At 40.8% G+C, this 23,886-nt stretch overlaps 1 protein-coding gene across 3 annotated transcripts in view; it reads left to right on the forward strand.

Moving 5' to 3' along the window:
* The window catches only part of Auts2 (activator of transcription and developmental regulator AUTS2), a 1,103,484-nt gene that overhangs the window by 486,961 nt on the left and 592,637 nt on the right, over window positions 1-23,886 (forward strand). For all 3 annotated transcript variants that reach the window (XM_057763815.1, XM_057763817.1, XM_057763816.1), the window contains exon 4: window positions 8,228-8,263. In XM_057763815.1, the coding sequence (XP_057619798.1) occupies window positions 8,228-8,263 (36 nt within the window). The remainder of the gene's footprint in view (window positions 1-8,227; window positions 8,264-23,886) is intronic.

Genomic DNA, 23,886 nt, shown 5'->3' on the forward strand with positions numbered 1-23,886 from the left:
TCCATGCTAGACAAGAAGTCTGGCAACTGAGCCACGTGCCCAGCTCCTAACGCTCCATAGTTGATTTTGCCTGGTGAGAGTACTGTTTATGTCCTGGTCAATGCATAAAATCTTCTCTCCAAAATACTTTTTCCTATGTAAGTGACAAATTTCAGTTGTTCTCATTGAACAAAACAAGCGAAAAAATCAGGGACTAAAGCGACTGCTCACAGCAGTTAAGCGCCCTTCCTGTTCTTCCAGAGGACCTGAGTTCAGGCCCCAGCACTCATGTCTTGCGGCTCAGAGCTTCCTGAACTGTCAGCTCTGCAGGTGCTTGTACTCATTTACTATATATACCCACAGAAACCTATAATTAAAAATTATAATAACGTATAAAAGCACTACAGAAAAATCTATGAATGAATATCTTATGTGATCCTTCCTGTGTGTATCCTGGCTGTGGCCATTATTCACTTTAGTAGAGAACAGCAGAGCATTAAGTTGGAAATCAGGTGTCACATAGTTTTGTTGGTTTGCAAAGATAGAGAAATATTTGGGTTGAAGGAGCCCAAGGTCAGGATGCACAAGCTTACCTGGGAGTGAAGGCTACACCCATCCTGTATTTGGAAAGCTTTAATAGTAGCAATGTCCTCTGTTTGGATCTGTAATAGATGGAGGGATGTAGTTTAGCTGGTTCATTCGCCTTTTTTCAGTTGTGATAAAACACCATGACCAAGGCAGTTTATAGAAGGAAGGGGATATTTGGACTTAACAATTCCACAGGGATAGAAGTCCATCGTGTCAGGGAAGCATGGCAGTAGTTGGGCTGAGAGCTCACTAACTGGATGTAGGGCGTGGCTTTAATGGCTCAATGCTGGCCACCAGCGACATGCTTCCTTAACAAGGGTATTCCTCCTAAACCTCCCCAAACAGCACCACCGCCTGGGGACCAAGCGTGCAAATACTGGAGCCTATGGGGGATAGTTCTCATTTAAACCACCTCAGATTGATAATCAATTTTGTTGCATTGTCAATGTAGCTGCTGAGCTAAAGCCAGTCTGGATAATCAATTTTGAAATCCCCTGTTGTCAGTAAGCTGTTAAAACAGAAACGTTAACTTCATGAGTTGAAGGAGCCGCTTTGAAGACCGCTTAGTGACAGAAATGTAGAAAAAGGCAGGTTGGAAGCCGAGAGAGGACGAGCATAAGTATTTAATGTATATCTACTTCAAAGCGCAGTTTCCTTTCTCCTGGAAACTGCTTCAGCTGTGTATTTCATTACTCTCTTGTGGCCTGTGGTGGCAGGAGACTGAGGCAGAGAGTGTTCCTAAGGACGTTGTTCTTTTCGGAGTAACCAGATAATTTGCAGACATAGCTTGGACAGTGTTCTGATGGCAAAAAAAGACAAACACACCCACCCTCCTCCACCTAGTAGGATCACAAGAGCAGGCTAAACAAGAGGGCCCAGAAATGGCCCATGAGCCAGTCCTGTCCACCTACTCTGCTCTTACACTGACATGCTCCCTCCCCTGCCTTCCCAACCTCATCCAAATATCTTTTCCTATCTACTTCGTTGGAAATAGGAGTGAATTGGTAAATTTCAGAGAAATAAGAACAAAGCCCTTTTCATTTAGCGAATGGATTTATGTAGTCCAGGTTATATTCCTGGTTGGACCCCAGAGCTTTTTGAGTGCTAGACTAGCACTCTACCAGTTTAGCCACATGCCTATGAAATGAAGGGAACTTATAACTTCTTTAGAGGAAGAAGAAATTGAAATCTGCCCTTTGATTTACGTAAATACACAGCTGACTTTTAAAAAATGGAGGGGGGGTACTTTTTTTTACCTCCTTCAGTTTTTCTCTTCTTTTTTGAGATAGCACCTGTCTATCTACCTGGTTGACCTATAACTCAGTATGTAGACCAAGCTGACTTTAAACCATTGATCTGTCTACCTATGCCAAGTCCTAGTTTTCCAGGTATGTTCCACTATTTCTGTTAATGTTTCTTCTGTAGGGAGACCAAAAAGAAAACAAAACAAAAATTCTATTCCTTTTTCAAATGTCCCAACTACAAATTAAGGTATGAATCTACCCAAATTCACTTTGGGGAGCCAGTGAGTTTTTGAGGCTTGCTTATAGAGCAGTGAGCAAAAGGTTATGGGAGAGACCATGAATGGCCATAAAGTAGACACACTAGAAAGTCTACTCCTGGCATGGATGGTGACAACTTTGAGATTGCATAGACGGAGCCCCCTTCTGCAGTGTTTCTCAGCGGATACTGTTCAGGTTTTCTCCAAGGCCAGATGCTTAGACCACAGTTGCACAGAACTAATTGAGAGAAGCGCCTGGTGAGGGTCCTATGACTTTTCTTACATATTTTTCTGTAGAGACTCTCAACATGCCCAGCTGTGGTAAAATTTGCATCTGGAGTCTAGCTGAATACAGCTTTGCTCAGTGGATAGTCAATAATGACCCCAATACAACGTAGTCCAAACTTGTCTCAAATATTTGGTTTTCCTCCTTGATCCTCTGAAGTCACCTTGGCTGGTTTAGTTATTCCGACATGAGTGAGACTTAGCTTACTCAAGTTTGGTACACTTTTGCTAATTCCCACAAGAGTCTGCCTTGAGTCTCCTTACCCACACCTACCCCCTAACTGATGGTAGCCACCTTTTTCTTATTAGAAAACACCTAGGGGGAAGGCCACCAACATGACTCAGAGAATAAAGGTGTTCGCTTCGAAGCCTAGAGACCTGAGTTTTTTTCCTAGAACCCACATGGTAGAAGGGAAAAAAACAACTGAAGTTTTCCTCTGTCCTTCCCATGCAAACCATGGCACACTGAAGCCCCCACACACAACTAGATAGGCACATGCAAGTAAATACATAAATATGAAAACTTACTTAATTGCCTAGAAGAATATAGAAATTTAAAATTAACACTATTGGGTATTGCCTCGAAATTGCCACACATCTGTTCTAAGCTTTGAAATCTTTCTGATCTCCTGTAACATGATACCGCAGGGCCTTCTGATAATGGGCAACTCCCAGCACATGTCAAGCCATGGACGCCCTGTTTCCTAATATTATTTTGTAGCACAATTGATGTCTGTGGTTTGGAGGTTTGAGAGGCACTTATGTAATTTCTGACTTGGAAAATCATTTAAGTTTTCAAATAATTTCAGCTAAGATTTGGGTTGGAACTCAGAATGAACACAGATAGCCAAGAAATTTTTTTCTGTTTTTTTCGGGATGGCAAAGAGTCAGAGCTAGTGTTGATGGAGAAAGAAAAAGGTCTTACCTCGAGGGGAATGGGAAAGAGTTTATTCTGGAGTCAAACATGAGTGGCCATGTCTCAGAAGAATGATTTAAGGCACTACAAGAACTGTGTTCCAAAATTGTAACACTTGAATGAAATTTTCCTAGTAAAGCAATCAATAAAGTTAGTCGGGCATTGGTGACACATGCCTTTAATCCAAGCTCTCAGGAGGCAGAGGCAGGTGGATCTCTGAGTTCAAGGCCAGCCTGGTCTACAAGAGCTAGTTCCAGGACAGGCTACAAAGTTACAGAGAAACCCTGTCTTGTAAAACATCAACAAAAAGTCATGAATCAAGATACCTTCCAAATATATTGTTGCAAATAACAAGTATACAGGTTTCAGGAAATGTGGAAAAACTATTAGAGGACTCAGTGATAACACTCTTAGCTGTTTGTTTGGGAGAAGGTGATAGTTTGCTAACGATTCACTTTAACGCTTTTGACAGTCAAAATTCAAGTTTGGGCCTACTATGCACATAGCTCTAGGTGCTATTCCTAGCATGGAACAAACTTAATATGGGTGTCCTATGATTGGATATCCAACATTGATGAGGCAGGGACATGAGGGGCAGGAGGCTAAGCTTTAAGAAATGTTCCAGTCTATAAATTGTTTGTCATGTAAGAATGGGAACCTGAGTTTGGTTTTCCAGTGCCGAATTCATGTAGACTTGTGACTACAGTCGTGCACGCGTGTGTGCACACACACACACACACGTGTATGCATGCACCCACAGGCAAGTGTGCATTCAAAAATACAGGATAAGTTTAAGGGAACTGAGATTCCTCAGTGGTTAAGCACACTTGCTACTCTAATAGGGCACCTGAGTTTAAATTCCCAGTACCCACTTTGGGTAGCCCACAACTACCTGTAACTCCACCTCCAGGAGATGCGATGCCTCTTCTGGCCTCTTTGGGCACTGCACAACCGCATACACACCCTTACACTCACTCTTAGCCCTCCCCCCCCCACACCCCCACACACAGAATTTTACAATAAAACTTGAATTAAAAAAATTTTAAGGTAATCAGCCATACAATAATTTCCAGGTCAGTTTGGAATATATGAGTTCTTGTTATTTATGAATAAAAAAACAAATAAACAAATGATACAATATTCATGAAACTGGTATGCTCAGTTCCTTGCTAAGTGTAGATAACCCTTGATGCTAAGATTCTATGTGTTTGCCTTTTAGACTCTGAGGCTGACTCCAGTGCACCTTTCATACACAGGAGGTTCCAGCATCTCTTTTTTTTGTTTTTCATGTCTATCAGTGTGTGTGCGCGTGTATCCATGTGTGTGGAAGCTGGGTGATAAGGCAGGGTGCTTAAATGCTTTGTTGCATTATGTTAATTCCTCAGCAGTGCAATCAAATTCATGTCGTAATTAAAGCTGTCAGTTGGAAGGCAAGCCAATCGCTGCGAAAGCACAGCATAACAAATGAACTGAAATGATTCCGCGTGTAGCTATACAATGCTTCACCAGGCATGAAATTAAATAAGTAATTTGATGTTGACATCAGAAATTGAAATGATACCCACTGTTCCCTCATTCAGTCAGACCTGCATAAACAATGTCCAGAGCAAACATGCACAACAAAGCCCTTCTTTCCACCCGCTCCCCCAAGTAATGCACAATATATATGCAAAATGAGCATATCACAGCTTGCTTAGACCTCAAGGATGTAATTTGCTTTGGTATACAATACGATGATGTGTGTATGGGGGTGGGAAGCTCGGTTTGGAGTGATCCTTCTTCTGGGATAAAACATTTTCGGGAAGCAGGGTGAATGAGATCAACAGATCCCCTTATATCTCTGTCATTCATCCTAAAATGAGTTTGTTTCCTAGAGGCAGGACTCCAGGCTGGTAGAAACCTAACTTGGTTTCTTTCTTTACCTGCTGTAATAAGAGCTGGGGGTGCAGAAAACAGGTGACATTTTCACATGGTCAGTCACTGGTAAAAGGAGTCTCCATTACCACAGTGGGTGAATTGAGCTCTTTCTCTCTCTCTCTCTCTCTCTCTCTCTCTCTCTCTCTCTCTCTCTCTCTCTCTCTCTCTCTCTTTCTCACCCTACCCTACCCTATTCCACCCCCTCTCTCGTTTGCTTATAGAATCAAGAAAACAGGAAGGTTTTGTTTTTTACTCACTTTTCCCCCCTTAATTTAGATATATGTGTGTGTGTATTTGTGTGTGTGCGCACACACATTTCACAGGTATACTGGTGCCCAGGAAAACCAGAAGAGGGTGTTGTATCCATTGGAGCTGGAGTTACAGGTGGTGTATGAGTCACCTGATGGTGGGTGCTGGGAACTGAACTCAGGTCCTCTGGAAGAGGTTAAGCACAAAAATCATGTTAGCCTTGCACTAAGGTTTGTAAGTGCGGGTCACATACTTAGCATTCCATTCATGGTGCTTTTTTCCTCTGAGCTTGCGGGGGGGGGGGGGGGGGTATGGTACACCAAGATGAGGAAACGTTGCTTTAGAAATGTTGTGTGGCAAGCTGTCTTTGTTGGGTGTGGACCCAGTCAGAAAACTGTTCCGGTTTGAATTTGAAATGCCCCCCACAAGCTGGTCGTGATGTTGGCACCTTTAGGAGGTAACTAGGAGGTAAAGTCCTGATGTATAGGAAGAGAGTTATTAAGGGCAGGCCTTGGTGTTGTTTAGGTCCCTCGTACTTCCTGTCTTCTCTCAGCTCCATGACTGATGATGCAGTGTGATGAGCAACTTCTTTTTCCTTTGGAGGGGACTGTGTTCAAGACAAACTTTCTTTGTGTAACAGCTCTGGCTGTACTAGAACTCTAGACCAGGCTATCCTCGAACTCTCAGAGATCTGCCTGTCTCTGTCTCCTGAGTGCTGGGATTAATGATGTGTGCCACTGCCGCCCAGCCCATGAGAAGCATCTCCTTTTTTGCTGTGATAAACTTTAGCCTCAAAGTTTATCCAGACTTGCCCTCCCTTCTTTAAATTCGATTCTCTCGAATGATTCATCATAGCATGAAAAAGAGCAACTCAGCTGGGCAGTGGTAGCTAATCCAAGTACTTGCGAGGTAGAGGCAGGCGGATCTCTGAGTTTGAGGCCAACCTAGTCTACAGAAGGATTTCCAGGATAGCAAAGTCTACATAGAAAAACTCTGCCTCAAAAAACAATAAATAAATAAGTTGAATAACTCATGTACCTTCCCATTCACAGCCAGCTAAAATCATGTCTGCTGTTAAGAAGTGTTGATGTTGCCTTCTGTGTCAAATAATACACACACATATTCTTTCAAGCAATATTTTTGTTGCAAGACATGATATGGAGGTACATGTCTCCTTGTGCCTGTTTAAAGAGTAGGAGATCAGAAATGTAAATGGAACAGCTCAAGTTAGTGGTTTTTTAATTCTGTGGGAGATTGGGCCTCTCCATAGAGGTGATTGCCCCCCTAAGGCAAAGTTGCTGAGGCCACAATGGAAAGACTGACTAGTCATTGGGTTATTTTCATTTTGAACATATTTTGTGTCTCCCTTAATTGTAAAGGAGATGACAAAAATTAAATAATTCATTAAGACAGGTTTTCAAGAGAACATATACACCAAAAAGTTCCAGACTTGCTCCGTAGTTTTGTTGGTAGAGTACTTGCCTAGTGTACATAAGAACCTGGGGTCCATCTCCAGCATTGTTTAAACCAGGCTTAGTATTGTACTCCTGTTGTCCCTGCATTCAGGCAATGAAAGCAGGAGGATCAATGGTGTCCTCAACTACAGGGAGTTGAAGGCCAGCCTAGACTACATGGAGACCTTGTCTAAAACCCGGGTAGAGAACTGGGCAAATAGTTTAGTTGGTTGAATGGTTGCATAGCATATATAAAATTCTGCATTTGATCACTAACATTACATAATTGAGTGTAGTGGTATATACCTGTAATCCCGTCACACAGGAATTGAGGGCAAGCCTAGACTACATGAGAGCCTGTCTCAAAGCTGCGGGGCAGGGTGGGGACTAGAGGGATGATTTATTTGTTAAGATCACTGGTTCCTCTTGTAGAGGGTACAAATTCAGTTTTCAGCATTCACATTAGGAAGCTCATAGCTGCCTATAATTCCAGTTCTAGAGTATCCAATATCTTTCGGTCTCTTCAGGGTACCTGCACACATGTTGTACACATAAACTTATATAGGCATACATATATACATACAGATCATTATAAGATAGACAAGCAGCTTCCATGTTCATACTTTGACTTTTTCCCCCCAAGTACGTGATACCCTGAGTTTTGCTCAGAGTTACTGATTTTTAGTGGTTTAGTGTGTCAGAGCTGTGGCAGTCTGAATTGGTAATATTGAGACAAAAACTGCTTCCCTCTGACCATGGATTCTTTGCATTTTAGTCAACTAATTATGTTTACAAAATGTCTAATTTTTGTACAGTGCCAAGTGTGTACTAACCAAAGCCTTCGGGGAATAAACTGACAAGTAGGTCATATACCAAAAAGTCATCCAAACCCATTGGGCTTTTTATTTTCAAGTCAGTCTGGACTTTTTCCCCTTTCCTGCCTCTCTGCGGCCACAAAACCAAATAGCTTGAGACCCAGGCCTTGAATGTCAGGAAGTCAGGGAGGCAGGCTGCCACGTGCCTGTTTAGTCTCAGTGCAGGGCGAAATGCCATCATTAATTCATTACCCAGCTGCCTGTCAAATAAATTGGCAATTACGTCCACCGCAGAAGCTCAGAATCCAGTAAATAGCACGTTAGCATCTCTGAGTTGTTGAGAGATATAAAGGGGGAAATTAAGCAACCCATTCTGTGTATCAGTAGCAGATGACAAGGGGCCTCACGCCTGTGCATGTGATGTCTGGATGAAAAGCTCACAAAGGGCTGGTAATGAGCTGTGTGGATGGGAGCAGGTTAAAAATCGCTACTGACTTTCCCGCTCTTTGTGCTTTCTTTGCAGAGTTCAGCTCCTTCCAGCTTGGGAACAGGCTACTTCGTAAGTTCATCTCCTCCTCCACCTACGCGCCTCGTGTTGCCATCGGTCCCCTTCTGTAACAAATCCTCATTACAGTGTGAACACAACACGGTCAGGGGTTCCCTCTCATTCCTCATGAGCACACAGATTTCTGCCCTTTCCTTGAGAGTTGTCTTATTTCTCAAAGGTTTATCCTGTTGGGCCCTAAGGATCAGGAGGCAATTGCCTAGCTGGGGTACTTAACATGTTTGGCAAATTTGGGGAAACATGATTGCTCTTGCCAGCCCAATTCCGTAATTAATGGAAATCAGGTTACATATGAAGGTACCTTCTTTGAAGCTGTCTGAAGAGCTTCTATGTACACAGTGACTTGACTTGTATTTCTGTTCTTACATTTGGGGGTGTTTCCCTCACACTCTGGTTGGTGTCCCCTATGTAACTTATATGACAGCAGTCAGATACTTACAATCTGCCCTTAGGGGAGGGGAGGGGATGGAGGAAACATATTTCTGCGATATTACACTATCTTTCATTAAAAGACAGAGAAAATGGTTGCTTCATTAAATTTTTACAACAAAATTATCCTTTGTGGATTCAGTATTCCTTTTCAAGATATCAATGAGGAAGGATTGGAAACCAGCATTATTTACACAAGATAACATAGCAGTGTTACAGTTTTTTGCAGTATTTACAGGAACTTGATTGTGTTTGGAAGGGGCATTTGATTCTTGAAGACCCAAGACGGAACAGATCCTACGAAACCTGGTCAATAACTACTAATTCAGGGCAGCTATTTTAACTTTGTCCTCTTAAGATGCTCACCCCTCTTCTGCTGACTCATTTTTCTCAATGTATTTATGTTAAATTTTGGAAATCAGCATTGTTTCCATGAATGTTGAGTCTTTCCTAAGTTTCACCAAAAAGTTCCCACCCACACAACTTAGTCTTAATCTGTCATCCCAGGTGAATGGTAAGGACGGCTCTGGACTCACATCATACAGTTAGCACAGTTAGCATCCAGGGCCTAAATATTCAAGCTTACAGAAGGAGCAGGATGCTCTCAGCGTCTTACTTCAGCAGTTGAAAGAACAGACGTGGTCCCATCTGCCATCTCTTCACACCAGTCTGGGTGTGGGTTGAGATGTTGGAAGTAAAATCTGGAAGCTGTTGTGCCTGTCCTCCATGCACAGGCTCTATTCTCACCCCACCTCCTTTTCAGAAATAAAGCCCAAATCACTACCTTTGCCATGTTCAGTTATAGCCTGAACAGTCTTTTGTTAATTTTTTTAAATTGGCATTATAACTGCCCTGAAAGAAGAATGTTGTCTAAAGAATGGACATTTGTTTTGTTTTTTACTTCCTTACTTCTATGAATACTTAGCTTTATTTTCTAATGATAATCTGATAACTAACAAATCCTTAATTAGGATTTGACATTTTTTTTTTTAATGCTGAAAAAACTTTGCTTAACTTTAAAACTTCTTCATTTTGCTAAAATTGCTTTGGTAAAATCAACTTACTCTGCTTATCTCAAGAACTGTCATGTTATTAGCGTACATGCAGAAGATGAGTACCAGATGTCTGTTTCGCTCTCAGCTATGATAAAAAAAATCCCCCTCCCAGAATGTGTTTCCAATACTGCATTGTTCTGTTATCACCCTGCAAAATCCTTGGTGCAGTTGCCAGGCCCTCATCAAACCCTGGCTCTGTTTCAAGTGTCATTCCAACAGTATCACATGTAATACTCAATACCAGGGACTAAGGTCCATGTTGGTGAGTTTCATGCTTTTAAATAATGTATCTGCAACTGCTGTACTTGCTCTCTTCCCCAAACATACTGTTACCTTGTACTCTCACTCAGTACAGAAGGCTCAGGCTCAGTATTAGGTTGAGTCCCATACTAATTTTTTCCTTTCTCATTAATCTGCTTCAACAACTTTTTGATATGTGGATGGGGGAAGTCACTACAGATGAACTAATTCTTATCATTAAACCATAAATTGTTGGGTTTGGAAAGTCTAAAGTCCCTCACCTTTGGAGCCTACCAGATCAGAGATGCTTGTTTAAACACTCGTCCACGGCTCAAGTACCCTCCTCACTCTAGAAACAGTAGTTATCTCCCATGTACTGTAGTACAGATTTTAGTAAACAAGTTTACTAAATTGTTTGTTCATAATCTATGCATCATGAAGTCTGTATTTGTGTGCTTGTGGTATGTGTGCGTGTGTGTGTGTGTTTGTATATGTACCTGTGCTTGCTCACTCTATGACCAGTCCAGCTCATTGTACTTGTCTCCCAATTCTTTGACTCTGTCTGTTCTATTCTGCTGAAGGCTTTTAAAGAAGCCTTTGTTTTTGATCTGGTTTTATTTGTTTATGTCTCCCTAGTTTTGTGTTCCAAAGATGTCTTCTTAGGTCTGTCAGTTTTCCAGTCTATGCAAAAGCAGAAGATTTTGGAGATGGGAACAGCAGTGAAGAGCACTATTTACATAAGCATATTGCAAAGAATTCTTGAAGTAGACAAAATAGAGAAGGTTTGGAACAAACTTTGCACGTTTGGGGGAGGCTTTGAATACTGTGAGTGTTATACACACACACATACACACGCATACACTCACATACACTCCGTCTCTCTTTCATTGCATACGCATTCACTGCTCAGCTCATATTCTAAATATAAATGAAATTATAGGCAACTTGGAATCAATTTGCTGGGTTTTTCTTTCCTTTTTGGCAAGCAATCTGAAACTTGTTGGGGTATGTGTAGGGTTTTCTTTTTTTTTTTGTTTTTGATTTTTTAAACGTCAACTCAATGAATACATTTTCTGTTTGATTTAAACATTTCTGGATATCTTTCCGTCTGAAACACATACTTGAAATTTTACTCTGAGTAACATGTAATGAAGTATTTAGTAGCAGAATGATCTGTGTGACCAGTTGTGTGACCTTGGGCAGGGTGTTTGATATCTTTGTCCCCCCACCCACCTAATAGAGTTGTGAATCTTAAACCAAATGACATAATTAATGTGCACTGAACAGAACTCATGAACATCTTGTGCTAGGTTTTTTTTTCCCCTAAATTTTTTAATTGTTTTTTAAAATTTTTTGTTGTTGAATATGTGCACAGTAGTGCTGGTTCCATTGAGCCCAGAAGAGGGGGTCAGATCTCCTGGAGCTTGAATTACAGCTGGTGTGAACTCCTGATATAGGTGTTAGAAACAGCTTGTATCCTCTGCACAGGAAGTATGCACTTTGAAACCACTGAGGGCCTTTAAGTGTCTCTGTTCTTCACAGAGCTCATGCGTAGATAAACTTTATGTCAAACTATGCAATATTGTATTGACAGAGGGCACCACTGAAAATTAATAACATAAAAGTATATGTTGCCATTTGCGTCCATGTAATAGAATCAGTAATTTTCCTTCTCGGAGCTTTCACGTGGGCGTGGGATTCTGTGTTTGCTTGGCTGTGTCTCACTTTGTGTGAACTTCAGGCACAGATGCTTTTCTTTGTCATCCTGGTGATGGTGACATTGGAATGACCTCTTCTCTGGGTTGCCTAGGCCTGACAGTTGTTCCCTTTAGTTTGTTAATGTTTCTTACCTGTTTTTTTTTTTTTTCATTGGGGGATTTAACATGCCTAAGTTTTGGGCTTGGCAGTTAAGGAAGGTCTTTTCAGTAATTGCACTTATAAGAAATTGATTGCAGGGTGTGCTACCTACCCTGCGACACCTAAAGAAAGTGGTTGGGAGGAGCGACCACAGTTGGGAGAGCGACAGCACTTCATCAGATTGCTCTGTCATCGGAAATGGAATTCACTGCTTGGTTATGCTGGCTGCCTGCTAAGTTCCCAGGGATCCTCCTGTTTCTGCCTTCCCATCAAGGCTGGTTTTTCTTTATGGGTGATGGATCTGAACTCAGGGCCTCATGCTTTCGTAGGGAACACTTTACCTCTTGTTTCATCTTTCAAGTCCCAGAAATGGTGTAAGTTGGAGCCCTGGGGGCTGTAATTAGGCGATTAACTTCTTTGGCTGAGCCCATGTGCTCCAGTGAAAGGGACTCTTAGACCAGGGTGAACCATCCTGCCTGCTCCTCTGGGTAACCCACAGCCTCCTTCCAGTTACTTCTTTTAAAATTCAAGCTTGCTAATTGTCACACTTTAATTTCTCTAGGAAACCAGTGTGCTGATAGCCTCTGATTCACACTGTAGGAAAGGGGGTTTGAATAACATTATACTTCCTAAGATGGAGTGTGTGTGTAATTACTGTTGTTCTGCACCTTACTTAACTTTCAGGGATTGTTCTGTGATCAGGTACAAAGCGCCACATGGTGTCCTGTGTCTTTTTTTTCCAAAGGGAAAGTTCTTTGTCTCCTTCTTAGGTTTTTAACTACAAACCCTTGAAAAATCCCATGACCATTTATTATAATTTGTGTACTTTTTTGTATTTAAAATATTTTCATTAGAAATGTATTATTGAATATATTTAATTTTTTGATTTTTTTAAATATTTATTTATTTATTAAAGATTTCTGCCTCCTCGCCACCGCCTCCCATTTCCCTCCCCCTCCCCCGGTTAAGTCCCCCTCCCTCATCAGCCCTAAAGCAATCAGGGTTCCCTGCCCTGTGGGAAGTCCAAGGACCACCTACCTCCATCCAGGTCTAGTAAGGTGAGCATCCAAACTGCCTAGGCTCCCACAAAGCCAGTACGTGCATTAGGATCAAAAACCCATTGCCATTGTTCTTGAGTTCTCAGTAGTCCTCATTGTCCGCTATGTTCAGCGAGTCCGGTTTTATCCCATGCTTTTTCAGACCCAGGCCAGCTGGCCTTGGTGAGTTCCCGATAGAACATCCCCATTGCACAACCTACCCCTGCACCCAGCAATACCACTCTTGGGAATATACCCAAGAAATGCCCTATCATACAACAAAAGTATATGCTCAACTATGTTCATAGCAGCATTGTTTGTAATAGCCAGAACCTGGAAACAACCTAGATGCCCTTCAATGGAAGAACGGATGAAGAAAGTATGGAATATATACATATTAGAGTACTACTCATCAGTAAAAAACAATGACTTCCTGAATTTTGCATGCAAATGGACGGAAATAGAAAACACTATCCTGAGTGAGTTAAACCAGACCCAAAAAGAGGAACAGGGGATGTACTCACTCATAATTTGTTTCTAGCCATCAATAAAGGACATTGAGCCTATAATTCATGATCCTAGAGAAGCTAAATAAGAAGGTGAACCCAAAGAAAAACATATAAGCATCCTCCTGAATATTAACCTTCATCAGGCGATGAAAGGAGACAGAGACAGAGACCCCCATTGGAGCACAGGACTGAAATCTCAAGGTCCAAATCAGGAGCAGAAGGAGAGAGAGCACAAACAAGGAACTCAGGACCGCGAGGGGTGCATGCACACATTGATTGTTATTTTAATTGTTTTACTAAAATCATTTCGTTCCACCCTTCAAACCCTTCCATATTTCACCCCTACTACTCCCTCTTAAAATCATGGCCCCCTTTTATTTAATTATTATTGTGTTTTTATTTATAAACAAGCAGACCATTTAGTTTTGCTCTCTCATATATATAAAACAGACACATGAGCGCGCGCGCGCACACACACACACACACACGTTTTAGGTCTGTGCACTGGTATTGGATTTCAAAGTAAGGAGTTATCCCTGGAGGAGATTTTAATTCTCATTCTCTTTCCGTCTCTCTGCACTCAGCAATTTTTAATTGTTTGTAGGTATTCATTTATAAGTGTGGATCACATCCCCTGTAGTAAGAGCAGCAGGCTTCTTCCCGCTGCCCGGCTCCCAAACTGCTAGCTTTATACTCGAAATAATTACACAGAAACTGTATTCTTTTAAATACTGCTTGGCCCATTAGTTTTAACCTCTTATTGGCTAGCTCTTACATATTGATCTAACCCATTTCTAATATACTGTGTAGCACCACGAGCTGGCTTACCAGCAAAGATCTTAACCTGCATCTGTCTGGAGTGGGAGAATCATGGCGACTGTTTGGCTCGGCTTCTTTCTCCCAGCATTCTGTTCTGTTTACTCCACCTACCTAATTTTCTGTCCTATTAAAGGGCCAAGGCAGTTTCTTTATGTAACCAATGAAATCAACACAAAACAGAAGACTCCCACATCATTTCCCCTTTTTCTGTTTAAAGAAGAAAGGCTTTAACTTTAACATAGTAAAATTACATATAACAAAACAGTTATGAAACAAGAATTACAGTTACAATATTTATATATATATACTTTATCTTTTACCATAACTAAGGAAAACAATAGCTTTTCTCTCCATCTATTCTTCAACTCCATCAAAGACTCCACAAGGATATACTATTCCCTAAGTAAATAAAAAGTAAGCAACTTGCAAATTCTAGAAATGACAGAGACATCTCGCTGTCTGGACAGTCACCCAAAGTTCCTCTGTACTGTTTGGGCATCCATCTTCAGCCTACAGGCCCATAGTATCCAGCAAACATTTTCATGAAGCAGGAAAATTCAAAGACAGTTCAGTTACTTTTTTCTGTGTCCTGGAGAATGTCCCACAGATTCTTTCATGAATCAGGAATCCCAAAAGGTCATCTCACCTTTAGGCAATTTTAGCAGTCCTCTCTCTGAGGGTTCTCTGTGTCCAGTTTATGCAATAGTCCAGGCAAGAGCAGTTTCTTTCTCAAATGGCTATCCAACTCCATAAGGAACCTCTTCGATGCCCATCTTCTAAGTAGATTGGTGCTGCCAGGAGCAGACGTGTCTCATTGTCATGAAAAGCCCTAAGTTATTAAAACATTAAATGCCATGTTCTGTAGTCTTTGAAAGATATGAAGAATGCCTATCTAATTGAAATATATCTCTATATATCTAGAAAATCCAACTAACATGACTACAAGCTTGATTATTACTTAGGATTATCCATCAACCTATATTTTCTAATTATACATTACATTTTAAAAATGAACTACAGAATCACAATCCCTTAATCAAGATCAGAAATACATATAACAAAATTGACCTTAAAATCCACACCAATCCAAATTATTCATATCTATATCATATCCCCCTTTAAATGTAAAAGAACATTTATAAACCATATTTGGGAACATGGGCACATTTTTTTCTCTCCAAACTGCTTCCTGCTGAATGGGGGCACTGTTATTTAGGTCTTTTATGGAATATCCTGTCTGCTAGGTTCATCTCTGTCGGCAGTTGAGTGAAGTAATTTTTTGAGGATGTTCACAGCCACCTTTCCGGAGGGCGTGGTCTATCATACTATATTGGGATAGAAGCAATCTACAGGGTCTCATCTTCTGTGAAAACAAAAGAAGACCCTCTCCAAAGCATCATATCCTTAGACCCAAATTTTGAAATCATAATACCCTTATATCCATTCTGGTTTAGCTTGGCAGCCCATGTAATGAAATGTCTCTCTGTACTTAGCTCCTTTACAGTCAAAAATTTAAAGAAAACACAATGTACATAATCCAGACTCTCTGTGAATTTTCCATTTTTACGTGGCTTATTTTTACTCTATCAGTTTATTTTGTCTCTTTAAAGACTTTACCCTTTTTTTAAATCATTAACTTTATTTTCTATATTCTTTTTCTTCTCTCTTTTCAAGCCTACGTACATTCATCCAACACTGTGATCCATTTATAGGTCTTCTATGTCTGAAATCTGTTCTATTGTGAACCTATAATTTTTTTACTATCCAGAAGCATTTCTTAAAATGTTAAGCATTTCTTAAAAACTTAAATTGCACCATGTAGGGGTAATAGGGTACTGTCTGTTTACTGCCAGTCTAAACCATAACTGTGCTGTTGTTATGGTAATTACGATCGCAATCGATCCTTCCTGCCTGAGGTCAGCACAGTTCAGCATGGAGCAGCTGCTCCTGCCTCAGAGCCATTTGGTACCCCTGAGCTGTGCACAGTTCCAGGCACACAGCAAGTCCTCATTGGAGCCATAGTCAGCAGTTTAATTCTGTGACTGAGTGTGCAGCACAGAAACTCTTTTCATCCAAGTTACAGCAAAATGTGACAAGCAGAGCACTGCGCAGTCTGAAAACACGTCTCTGTATGGCAGGGGGAATCCGCCATGCTCTCCCAGCTGCCTAAGCCTGATCCCACAGTCTGCCCAGGCTGGGAGCGCAGGCATGGTCTCAGAGTACTCTTTTCGATCGGAACACAAACATCCCAGCCCACAAATGCACCATGTACCGGTGACATGGCCCAGGAAGCCGTGTTTTAAAACCAAGCGGGGCTTTTTGTTTTTTTTTTTTTAAAGGCTGCCGAGTCAGGAAATTCTCTCTGCGGCACGCCACCCACAAACAGCAAAAAGCTGCATCAAACTCTGTTTTTTTTTGTGTTTAAAATTAAGCTCTCTCAGGTTTTACATGGAGTTCATTACCACGTTGGGCGGCCACTCTGTAGTAAGAGCGGCGGGCTGCTTCCCGCCACCCGGCTCCCACACGGCTAGCTTTACACCCGAAATAATTACACGAAAACTGTATTCTTTTAAATACTGCTTGGCCCATTAGTTTTAACCTCTTATTGGCTAGCTCTTACATATTGATCTAACCCATTTCTAATATACTGTGTAGCACCACGAGCTGGCTTACCAGCAAAGATCTTAACCTGCATCTGTCTGGAGTGGGAGAATCATGGCGACTGTTTGGCTCGGCTTCTTTCTCCCAGCATTCTGTTCTGTTTACTCCACCTACCTAATTTTCTGTCCTATTAAAGGGCCAAGGCAGTTTCTTTATGTAACCAATGAAATCAACACAAAACAGAAGACTCCCACAACAATCCCCATCCCAGGTGACCATATTTTTGCACTATACTTTTAAAAATACTTCTAGGGATATGGTAAGCTAGCTTAGCAGGAAAAGGTGCCTGCTGCCAAACTTGATGACCTGAGTTTAATCCCTAGGATCCACATGGTGGAAAGGAGAAAACTGACTCCAGTAAGTTGTTCTGTGACCTCAGAACATATGTTTCCGGGTCATTCTAGATCCTATCAATGTTATCCATGTTAACTCTCACACTGTCTGCAAAGTATCTTGGCAGTAGATGTTATCAAATCTATTAAGAGTTCACATCTTTTGATGAATATGGGGAGATGACCTTCTCTACCATGTTTCTCCAAGATGTGAAGGAGGAAAAAAAAAATCATTAAAGAGAAAATAGAAATAACAAGCCATCCCAGAAGAAACTTACTAAAAGGGACTTCATTTGTGGTATTTCATGCCAGTGATGGGTGCCACAAAGGACCAGTGCTTAATGTTGGCCCTGTTGGTCTTTCTTTTCATGCTACAGAGGGAGGGCACTATGAGATCCTGGGTACTGACTTTCAGCACCAGCTTTCTATTGATGGGTCTCTTAGTGAAACTACATATTCTTTAATTAATTATTAATGCATATTTCATTTTTTTTAACTGAATTTTGCTCTTATAGGGATGTGTATCCACAGAGAAACTCACGTGTTCTCTTCTCCTATTTCGTAGCTAGATGATTCAGTAAGAACTTTAGTGCAGAGGACTGACAGTCCCAGAATGTCTAGGCAGGTCACGGCATCAAAAATTGAAAATGAGATTTCATTTTAACCTTTATATTTTTTCCTGACAGGTTTTGAAAATGATGCCCTTAAGTTAGTAGATGTCTGTATCACATAAATGTTATATAAGTTGATGTGAACTATATACTAGAGAGTCACAGGCTTTGAACACAAACACAGCACACACACGCCACAGATACACAATTCAGGTACTCATCAGTCAGAATCTTTCAGATCAAAGGACATCACTTTGCTTAACTGCTTTAAAAATATATTTTTAAATTTTTAAATTACCACCCCCACAGTTGTAAATTAGATGCCTCCCTACCCATTTCATGAGAATCTTAGATTTTGGTGAAACACTGAGAGTATTGTGAATGACGTTAGAGAGCCCAATTGGGGCTTGTTAAAGAGGAGGGGTGCCGAGCTCGCTCCAAGTGCCACGTTTTCCTGTTGTCAGCGCCTACTGTAAACAGGAGTCATTGGAGGCTCTGATAGTTGGAGGCTCTTCACTGACTCCCAGTGCTTGCCTTCAGAAGACAAACATTTAGAATGCATTTTGCTTGTATTGAAGTGTTTATCCATTTAAAATAGCAGTGTCGTTTTATGAAAAGCACCTTAGTGGCATACTGTTAGATACAACACGGTTAATAAACTGTCAGGTCCTAGACATATTCTCTGATAGACCAGCCATCACCCAAGGACTGGAGCTATAAATCCCTTCTAACAAACCTTAATTTGCTTAGCAGACTAATAAATGATTTCTGATTTTCCTTTAGTAATTAGCCCTACTAATAGTGATGTTTAAAGTGACCTTCTTCATACTACATTTAATGGCTCTTCTGTAACCCTTGAAGAGGAAAAAACAAAATCAAAAGCCATAGCCAACTCCCCTTGTGACTGCCGGTAATAAATCATGGTGATTTGTGGATGGTGGCTGTTTTCAAGTAGGTGACAACTGCATGTCAGAGCTTATAAACTGTCACCTCCAAGCTTGCTTGGCATGTGTTGTAAAGCAGAATGACCTCTGCTCAAACAGCTGCTGTGTAGGGCTGGCCTCAGAACTTTAAGCACTTAAAAATGCAGCAAGGCACAGCAGCCCTGGTTCCTGCTGCACTCTCCATATTTCCTGTGTGCATCACAGCTCATAAACTCTTATCAGGACTGAGCACAGTGATTGCTTTATGTATACGACTGAAGGAAATCAGAAACACATGGGTAGTATTCCTGGGGTACCTCAAGATTCACCTCAGTTTTGATATGCAGATCCCCTGCCCTAAGTATTCATTTCCATTTTCCAATAAAGATGAATTCTATTTCAAATGGTGTGTGTATGCATGAGGTGGGTGGTTACAAGCACGTGAGTGCAGTTGCCTGAAGAAGCCAGATGGGATGAGTGGAGTGAGGCAGCACCTGATGGTGGGTGTTGGGAACTGAATTCAGGTCCTCTGCAGTAGGACTAAGTGTTCTCAACCACTAAACCATCTTTCTCCAGACCCTTTATTCCCATTTCAACCCCCCAAATGACATTATTTTCGTATTGCTCGAGGGTCTTCCAGTGGGTGTAATACTTGCAAAACCCATGGCATTGCTAAGGGAAAATTAGGGCTATGCACTGTGCTGACAGAGTCATTGGACATTAACATCTCAGCCCTAAACCCAAGAAGTAAAGGTATTTTGTTCTGTTAGCATATTTATTGTATTCATTGTATGTGTGCATTTTCTTGAGACACTATCCCAAGCTGGCCTACAACTTGTTGTGGAGCTGGGGATGATCTTGAATTTCTATTTTTCCCACTTCTGCCTCCAAAGTGCTAGGATTAAAGATGTGTGCACTACCCCACCTGGTTTATGGGGTGCTGGGCATCAAACCTAGGCCTTCGTTCATGCTAGGTAAGCACTCTGCCAACTGACCTGCACCCCAAGACTCCCCTCCGATTTAAAAAAAATTTGAAATATTTGTTTAAGAACTTTGCAACACCAGTGTATTATTTTCATCACATGAGGACTTTCTAGAAGTAACTGTTTATAACGTTAAGCAGTTGAAGAACCTCATGAAAAAGCAGAATCCTATGTTCTACACATGCACAGGCATCAAGCAAGCACACGTCATTATATGAACGGTTAGCCTTAACACTTTCCAGAGTCATACACACCTGCTACTTTGGTTCTTCTAGTTTTATAGTCAGAGACACGTTCTGGTCACTGAAATTTCAGAAGTCACCCTGACCTTTAGCCCATTGGTGACTGAGAAAGTTGAGTTCTAGGGCTGGAGAAAGTTGTTATGGCCACTTGCTACTCTTGACAACCCTGGAATTCTGTTTCTGTCCCTCTGGTTAGATGAATTGCAACCACTTGTAAATCTGGCTTTGTGGGATTCAACCCCCTTTTTCTGCTCTCTGATGTCACCTGTTTGCATATGGACAGACAGACACACACACGGAATTAATTTTTATTGGTATAATAACTATCCTGATCAAAAGCTTCTCTTAAAGGTAAGGGTTTATTTTACCTTAGAATTTGTAGTCCATTACTCCAAGGCAGGTACTCGGGGAGGACAGGACTTGGAAGCAGGAGCTGAAGAACAGGCTATAGAGGGCTGCTGCTTATTGTCTTGTTCCTCATGACTTGTCCATTCTGCTTCCTTAAAGAACCCAGGACACCTGCTCACATGGAGCACCACCCAAAGTGGCTTGGATCCTTTAACATTAATCATAAATCAAGAAAATGCCCTATAAGCCTGCCCACAAGCAGTCTGATACTCTAGTTTGTATAACATTGGCAAATAATAAATAAGCAACTAGATCTTACACATAGATATGAATAGAAATCTTCATTAAAATGTTAGATATTGTGAGGGTAATCTGAGAACTGAGATGCAATGTGATTTTACTTGTACTAAACACCTGTTTTTTTTAACAAATGAAATTCATGATTTAATACCTGAATATTCTATGTATGCAGTTTTTGTTTAAGTGATAGATAATTATTTTAATGCTTTTTATTTCTGATTCTGTTCATCAGACTTTATACATTCAAATCTGTTATTTTTTTAGTCAAATCAGTGTTAGTTCGTTTAGTCTTTATAATTATTTTCAAGCTTTTTGTGTAAGTGCTGTGTATTTCTCCATTACTGTTTAATGGTGTGTGTGCACCATGCGGCTAGTTGTCTCCTTTTACCTTTGCATGATTTCTTGGGAGAGATATCCTCAGACTTATTCAGCACTCCTACCAGCTCTGCTTTAAAACAACCCAAGTACAATTGTTGGGGGAGGGTGGGAGTGTGAGCATGTGCCTGTATGTCTTGGCAGCACACTCAGAGAACAACTGTGGTGTGAATTCTCTCCCTCCACCTGTGTGTGGGTTTTAGGGGATAGAACTCAAGCTGTCAGTCATCTTCTGGCTACATGTACTTGACTAGGTGAGCCATCCCACTTGTTGTTTTTCTCTTCTTTTTTATTATTATTTTTTTTGGCAGTGCTGAAGCATGCATTAGCAGTTGGTATATGGTGGTTCTGTTGAACTTGTCCTTATTGGGCTTCATGATCTAAGTTGATGAGGATTACTGACCAGATCTCCTTACCGATGGTTGTCAGCCACCATGTGGAATTGAACCAGCTGGGAATTGAACTTGGGCCTTTTGGAAGAGCAGGCAGTGCTCTTAACTGCTGAGCCACCTCTTCTACAGTAGTAGAAATGTATTTTCCATTTGTTTGCATTTTCTGATTTCCAACTTCCATCCTGGTTCGGTTCTACAGCATGGGTAAAATTGTCAGCGTGAGTGAATACTAAAGCATGGCCTCATTGGTTATATTTATTTATATATATTGCTTTAAACTTCATGTAGGGTCATTGTGATGTTGATTGGTGTGATTGGGAGGATTTAAGTTGTCATATGCATGGCTTTCCTCTTCCTAGAGTTCCCGATTCAAATCAGGACGTGTGAACACTCTCCATGCGTCTGTACGCAGCTCACCTTAAAAAAACAAAAACAACCAAAAAACTGCTGTGTGTTCAGTATGAAAGCCTTTGAACCTTTTCCTTTGTTGAATGGTTTTTGTAAGGTACTTTATATTGTTGGTTTTTTGGTTGTTTTTTGTTATTGTTGTTTTTAAGACAGGATCTTTCTATGTGAGCCAAGCTGGACTTGAACTTTAACTATAATAGCAGACTGCCAATTGTAGGTTGTAGATGGTATGAGAGAAGACAAAAATGTTCTTATATACACACACTAAATAGAACCCCGAAGTGACATTCAGGATAGTAAAAAGAAAACCTATCATCTTTCCCATTTATCTAGCCTTTAGTAGCCTTGTATTTAGTTCTCAGTCCCCCAGGGTCATTGTTCTGTCAATTAGTCTGATTTGGGGGATTTAAGTTGTCACATGCATGGCCTTTCTCTTCCTAGAGGTCCAGTTTCAAATCAGGAAACGTGAATGCTCTATGTGCGTCTGTGTTCCCAGCTCACTTTTCGTATTTAAAAAGAAAACAAAAAGCTGTTGTGTGTTTCAACAGTCATCCACAGTTTCACATCCCGAATGAAGTTAGGGGACAGTTTTGTCTTGTATACACATGTATAGATCAATGACTGCCCACACTAGCTTTTTAATTTTCAATTTTTGAACACGGTGTATAATTCTAAGTCTTTAAAAGTCACTTGGGGTTATTCATGTGAAATTTGTCTCATGAAATTACAAAGTGTTGTGGAAATCTCACGCCAGCATTTTGATTAGGTCTTAAGTAGTGACTTGAGAAATCTCAACTCAAGAGTTTTCTCTGTGAGGTCTTAGTTGTTTGAGATACCTGGGACAGTCCTTTACTCGGGGAACCTTGAGACTCGTATGATCTTACTGAAGATCAGATTGCTCTTAGTGGCTGTAGCTCAGTGCACAGCCTCCAACACAGCATCAGAGTAAACCAAAAGCCAATATGTAAGTGCCAGAGACTTAAAATGAATGGTTAATTAGTCCCTTAGCCTTTTAAGAAGAGAAATGCCTGATGGGAGATCATAACCAGAGCCATGTGGCCAGTAAGGAAGTGTGAGTATTTTTACAGTGTGCAAAGTGACACTAATAAAACATCTGTAGACAAAAGTGTGAACAGGAGAGGGCCAGTGGAGCTCCTCAGTTAGCACATTTCCCCTGTGTAGACTAGATTTACAAGGCAAAGCCAGCATCACTCACTTTGTAGTGTTTTCCTCATTCTTTTTTTTTTCTTTTCACTTTAGAAGAAAGTAACCCTCAGGACTAAAGGTTGGGGTTCCAGGAGGGCTGAATTCAATAGCATAATATTAACTAAAATGCAGTCTTAGTTAGGGTTACTGTTGCTGTGATGAAACACCATGACCAAAAACAAATTGGGGAAAAAGCTTTATTTGACTTACACATCCACATCACTGTTCATAATCCAAGGAAGTCAGGAATCTGGAAGCAGGTGCTGATGCAGAGGCCATGGAGGGGTGCTGTTTACTGCCTTGCTCCTCATGGCTTGCTCAACCTACTTTCTTAGAGCACCCAGGTCCATCATCCCAGGAGTCGAATCACTCCCCATCAGCTGGGCCCTCTTCTATCAATCACTAATGAAAATGCCCTACATTCTGGTCTTATAGAGGTACTTTCTCAATTGAGGCTCCCCTTTCTGATGACTATACCTTGTGTCAAACTGACATAAAACTAGCCAGCACAATTGTTAGCTTGAAAAACAAACTCATTGCTGTTAAGCCTTAACCTTTCTTACTCATTCTCAAGATCACACATCATTATATAAATCACAATAAAGAGCATTTTATAATCTTAAAAAGTCCCACAGTCTTTACAAATTCAAACACTTTAAAATTTAGTTCATTAAAAAACCCAAAGTCTCTTTAAAAATTTAAAATTTCTTCAAAATTTAGTCTTTCAACTGTGGGCTCTTGTACAAATTTTTGTAAAAAAATCAAATGCTTTGTATTTCAAGAGAGAAGAGTCAGAGCACAATCTCAATTAGATTAAAGCAAAAACCAAATCCCAATTTATAAATAACTCATTGTCTAATGTATGGATCCACTCATGATTTTCTGACTCC

The sequence above is a fragment of the Chionomys nivalis genome, chromosome 3 (genome assembly GCF_950005125.1).
Source record: "Chionomys nivalis chromosome 3, mChiNiv1.1, whole genome shotgun sequence".
Lineage (NCBI taxonomy): Eukaryota > Metazoa > Chordata > Mammalia > Rodentia > Cricetidae > Chionomys > Chionomys nivalis.